Below are 5,685 nucleotides of genomic sequence, written 5' to 3' on the forward strand. Positions count from 1 at the left end.
GTCTCTTGTGCTGAAAACCCCATGTACCATCTTGCTCTAGGAGAGGCAGGGACATAGCCTGGATAGGAATTGTTCTAGTCCCTTAAAGATGTCTTGCTCCAATTTAGCTGTCATGGGCTGTTCCCATTTGATTTTGCCCAACTGTTAACAAGCTTTTACTGGTGGACATTTATTGATATGTGGCTTGATTTTTTAAAAAATCTCTTACCACCAATCCCTGCTGTACCCTGGCACTCCATATCTTTCTCCAATCTTCTCCTTTCCACTCCTCTCTTATTTTTCTTTTTGCCACAACAGTATTTTTAAAACCTTAGATAATAGAAAAGACAATACAAAGGAAACACACACACGCGTATACTTAATTTGCGTAACTTGTTTTGAGAACAAAACGTGTTTTTTTTCCTTTGCACAGAATTTGAACTTATTTGTATTTACCTGAAAGGAAGGAGATCCTGAATGTAGGACCATCTCCCCCTCCGGGTATAGTTATGTGAAGTACTGTACAATTATGTGTAGTAATACAAAAGGTGTTACTTGTACATGAATTTAAGACCCCCCCCCCACTTTTTTGATGGCACATGTGGGAATAAAAACTCTAGTCTTCCTTTCAGGTAAACAGGGTAGTACAGATCCACCCTCCTCAAAAAACAAACACACACTTGCATTCATCAGAATTTCCCAAAGCTAAATCTTTCTCTATTCGACTTTGTAGACATTGTTTGTTGCTCTATGTTCACATCTGTTTCAGCCATCCTCTCATGAAAATAAATTTTATATTCTACCAAGGCTTCCAAGAATGTGGAGTCTATTTCCTGTTGGTGACCATCTTGTGACTAATTACGGATTACCATCAATAGCTGCAATTCTTATTCAGAACTTGTAAATGAAGCATCTCTTTCATGGATTTTTCGATGCTTAATAAGGTTTGAACTCACACTGAAACTTCTTCCACATTCATGGCACTCATAAGGCTTCTCCCCTGTGTGGACTCTCTGGTGTGTAATGAGGTGTGAATTGTTACGGAAGGTTTTCCCACACTCTGCACATGCATAAGGTTTTTCACCTGTGTGGACTCGCTGGTGGCCAACAAGCACTGAGCTGTAAGAGAAGCTTTTCCCACACTCAGGACACTTGTAAGGTTTTTCTCCTGTGTGGATTCTCTGATGCGTAACCAAGTGTGAGTTTGTATTGAATTTCTTCCCACATTCACTGCATTTATATGGTTTTTCTCCTGTATGAATTCTCTGGTGAATAATGAGATCTGCACTCCGACAGAAGTTTTTGCCACACTCTAGGCACAGATAGGGCTTCTCAGTCATGTGGATTCTCTGATGACTTAAAAGACCTGATTTTACACTAAAGCTTTCAGGGCAGTCAGGGCATTTATAAGGCTTCTCCCCTGTGTGAATCCTCTGATGCATAATAAGAGTGGAACGCCTGCCAAAACTTTTCCAGCAATCCTGGCATTTGTAGGGTTTCTCACCTGTGTGGGTTCTCTGGTGTGTAACGAGAGTTGAACTCCTGCTGAAACTATTTCCACAGTCCAAGCATTTATAAGGCCGTTCTCCTGTGTGTGTCCTTTGGTGCATTATAAGGTTGGAGCTGCGACTGAAAGTCTTCCCACAGTCACTACATTTGAAGGGTGGCTCCTTTGAGTGAGTTCTCTGGTGCCTACTGAAATTTAATATCTGGTTGAAGCTTCTCCCACAGTGAGGACAAATGTAGGGCTTCTCTTTTGTATGGCTTTTTTGATGTGCAATGAGGTGGGTGCTCTGAACAAAACTTTTCCCACACTTAGTACAGGTAAAGGGTCGGTCTCCTGTGTGGAGTTTCTGGTGCCGAACAAGGTCAGAACGGCGGCAAAATGTCTTCCCACAATCACAGCATGTATGTTTTCTCTTTAGTATGTGTTCCCCTGATACCCCAGTTTTGCTTACTTCCACAAAGCCCCTCAAGCGGGGCGTATACTTGGCCCTGCCTTCCTCCAAGAGGACTTGCTGCTTATCTTCTTTGTCCGTGGCCAACATTTCATCTACAGCTGGAAGGAAAGGAGAATACAGACATTGGATATTATTTTATGTCAGCACCCTGCAGAATGTGGGGAGGGGGTGCAAGTCTGGTAGATTTTCATGTGCAATCCATAAGTGGTGTCCCAGCATGCTGGAGAGGAATTAGCTCAAACAGTACAACGTTTGGGATTAGATTATAATATGGCTAGATGTATGAGCATGTGGCTGTGAAATCATGGTGATGTTCTTGGGAGTAGGAAGATGGGGCTGTAGTTTATGAGGAGCCATGGCTCAGTAGAAGCCATGTTTTGCATGCAGAAGGTTTCTGGTTCAATCCTTGCCATCTCCAGTTAAAAAGACTAGGTAGAAGGTGATGTGAAAGACCTCACCCTGAGTCCCTGGAGATGACAGACCAGTTATCTGATAAGGCAGGTTAATGTGTTCATCTTCTGTTTGCTAACACCATAAGTTTTCCATTCAAAACTGCAATGCAAATTCACCTATAAGGTTGTACAAAGAGGGTAGAAAAAAGAGTCACTCTTTAAACTATCCTGATTGTGTAAAGGTTTAAAAGGTGTTAAGGGGAAACTAATTAGAGGTAACTGATCTTGAGTAAATGCACTTATTTTTTAAAAAATAATATAAAATATAATATAAAATATAATAAACTGTTTTTATTGCAAGCTTTTGCTGCTTGATCTGCACATTTAGAAAAGCACACAGTAGAGCTCTTCTTCATTACATGAAGAAAGCCAGTATGCCAGGGGAAAAGGTTGCTAGGCTAGAACCTTTTATCTTGCTGAGCTGCTTTTTAGGTACCTAGATCCAAAGAAAGCAGGTGGAGCATAAGGAACCCAATCACTCAGTTTTGCCAAAGCAATGGAATATGGCCTTAAGTTTTACACTTGATACTTCTACATATCTTAAGATGCAACTTATTCAGCAAAACATCATGTTTAGGGTACATTGGAAACCACAGCACCTTTTTAGTAAAGGGTTAGGTACAGTTTCTAAAATTGCTGGTGTTATAACTTACAGGACACATCTCTTAAGCATATGCTTTGCATGTGTCCAGTTATTTGGTCTTTTTGGTAAGAAGTCATTAATCATATTAATTTTGTATTAGAATACTCATTAATTTTTTGAAGATGTTTATGTACTTCTAAACTATATGGCCGTTTTTTGGACCCTAACCATAAGTCAATGAAAATGGATCCCCTGTGACTATACCGTAGCTAAAACAGCATGGGAAAGACAAATGCCCACCTCCCACCATCCATACAACCTTGGCATACAGATGACAGCCGCATATGGATTTATTTTTAGATATTAGGGGACCTTTCATAGATTATATATAGGCTTGCTACCATTGTTATACTTTTGTGTTGTTTATTTCTTCAGTATATAATAATAAAAACTTTTAAAAAAAGATCCAAAGAAAGAAAAAACTAGATGCATCCACGCAGACTGATGTCTCAGATAGCAAGCCATCATCCTCCACGGCAAACCACTTTTGAAACAGACACATTTCAACTGGCTGTTCAAGTAAGGAAGTATTTTTTAAAAGCCATTGGAAATTAGGGCTGCCAGCCTCCTGCCCTGCAGAGGGGGAAAGGTGGTGAGGAGGCTGGCCAGAGCAAGTGGTGAAATGGCACGTGCGCTCTCTGTGGGGCATCTGGTGACAATACTTTCAGTTTAAATGAGATGTGAAAATGCTACATTTCAGGGCAATTCCTAAAGAATTGGCTCCACTGAGACCTGTTGTTTCTGGTTGAACCAAAACTGACATCACTGGAAGCCCCGTTGAGTGCGCACATGCAAAAGTGCACCCAGGGGAGAAGAACCAGCACCCCCTTGCCCCTGGCAGCCCCCCCCTCCACGCCCCGAATTTCAAGACGGGGACCTGGCAACCCTGCTGGAAATATGTGGTTCGTTGAATTAGCAAAGTACCATTTGGGATACCAACAAACGAATTTGCTGCATGAGGAATAATTCAAACACCCCGTCTTCAACTAGTGTTCTGAAATATTAGAGGCCCAGGAAAGCTGAACCACAGGCCTTTTGCAAATAAGTTTTTAGGACATTTGCACACAAAATGCTAAAAGCTGTTTGCAAATGCACGGCAATGCTATGCTAGCCTGTCAAGATTTTGCATCTGAATGCCAACTGCAGGAAGCACAGGGAGCCACAACACCGCCAAGTTATATCAATAAGAGAATCATTCAGGGTGGTTCTTCATTCTAGTTGGTCTTTAAGGTGCTATTGGACCCAAATCTTACTCTTTGACTGCAGACCAACATGACTACCCACCAGAAAACTATGGAGACAGAGCAAGATGAGCCGTGTTAGTCTGTCTATAGCAGTAGAAAAGAAGTGAGCTGCCCTACCACAAATGTTGTTAGTCTTATAGGTGATACTGGACTCTTGCTCTTTTCTACTGCACCAGAAATTCTATTCAGATTAAATGTTCTTCATATGGTGGCCTTGGGGACAGTCGCTATAGCTAAACTTCACCTACCTCCCAGGGCTGTTGTAAAGAGAAAAATGGAAAGACATCAGCATATGCCATCCTGAGATCCAGAAGGGGTGGGATAGGTAGAAATGAGATAGGCTGCCTTCATAGTTAGCTACCCATGTTTTTACGTACACAGTGAGTGTGTAAACCAGAGAGCTGCATCTATCGTTTTAAACAGCCTGCTAAGCAGGGTCGGCCTTGGTTAGTAATTGGATGGGAGACCTCCAACGAAGACCAGTACTTCAGAGATAGGCAATGACAAACCACCTGTTAGTTCCTTGCCTTGATAGTACTGTTGGAGGTCGCCATGTCCGCTATGACTTGACGGCACTCTCTACCACCACCCCTGCAGCAGACTGCATGTAGCATAGGAACATGTAGCAAAGATTTGCTAACACGATCCACCTCTAGTTTTAAGAGGTTTCAGGCACGAGGGGGCTTCCCCACCTCCCTAAACCTTTAACTAAAACACAAGCAAAGCTTGCCTGCTCCCCGGAGCCGTGGCCCCTCCCTCTGGGGACGTGGCTCCCCCCCCCCCCCGACTATCATCGACCCCCTCCTCTTCACTGCGCAGTCGCTTCCTCTCCCGTTCTGAACCCCTCACCTAAAATGTTTCTCCAAGCTGCTTCGAAGTTAATGGCTGCCGCGGCGCGGGGGAAGGGAGGAAACAGCCTGCACCAGTTCTCACCTCGGTCGGGCATCGTGTGCGCCGCAGGAAGCCGGCCGCCTTTGTTCCTGCTTCTCTTTCAGACGGGCAGGCAGCAGATCCAGCTACCGTTTAGTGACCATTCCAGACTTTTGAGTGGGGTTCCTAATCTCTACCCAAGCTCAGTACCCGAACAGGGGAGAGAGGAACTGATCGGCCTTCCTTCCTTGGGAAATAGACGGAGCCCTCTGCTGGCCACAGGCTCGCTGTACAATCTTGAGATGCAAAAGTCTGATTTTACAGGAGAGAGTTGCCGAGCAAGACAGGGGTGCATTGGAAAGCTACGTCGGACTTTCGGCAGGTTTAGCTTCTTTCCCGCGTAACATTATGGCCCAGGTCTGGTGTACAGGTGTAGTAGAACGAGATGGGGAAATCCTGAGCAACTTGAAGAACTGGTACAGCATCATTTTGCAGGTGGAGCTTTTTTAAAAATACTGTATCATGTTTAATACGCA

The 5,685-nt window shown here is 43.6% G+C and overlaps 1 protein-coding gene across 1 annotated transcript; it reads right to left on the minus strand.

The window, feature by feature from the left end:
• Positions 1–358: 358 nt before the first annotated feature.
• LOC129328798 (zinc finger protein 239-like) lies at positions 359–5,390 on the minus strand. The gene is made up of 2 exons (XM_054978079.1): positions 5,213–5,390; positions 359–2,038 (listed from the first exon to the last, which is right to left on the minus strand). The coding sequence occupies exons 1-2, from the start codon at positions 5,223–5,225 to the stop codon at positions 867–869; spliced, it is 1,185 nt and encodes a 394-aa protein (XP_054834054.1). The 5' UTR covers positions 5,226–5,390; the 3' UTR covers positions 359–866.
• Between the last annotated feature and the right edge of the window lie 295 nt (positions 5,391–5,685).

This window comes from Eublepharis macularius, chromosome 4, assembly GCF_028583425.1.
Source record: "Eublepharis macularius isolate TG4126 chromosome 4, MPM_Emac_v1.0, whole genome shotgun sequence".
In the NCBI taxonomy this organism is placed as follows: Eukaryota; Metazoa; Chordata; class Lepidosauria; order Squamata; family Eublepharidae; genus Eublepharis; species Eublepharis macularius.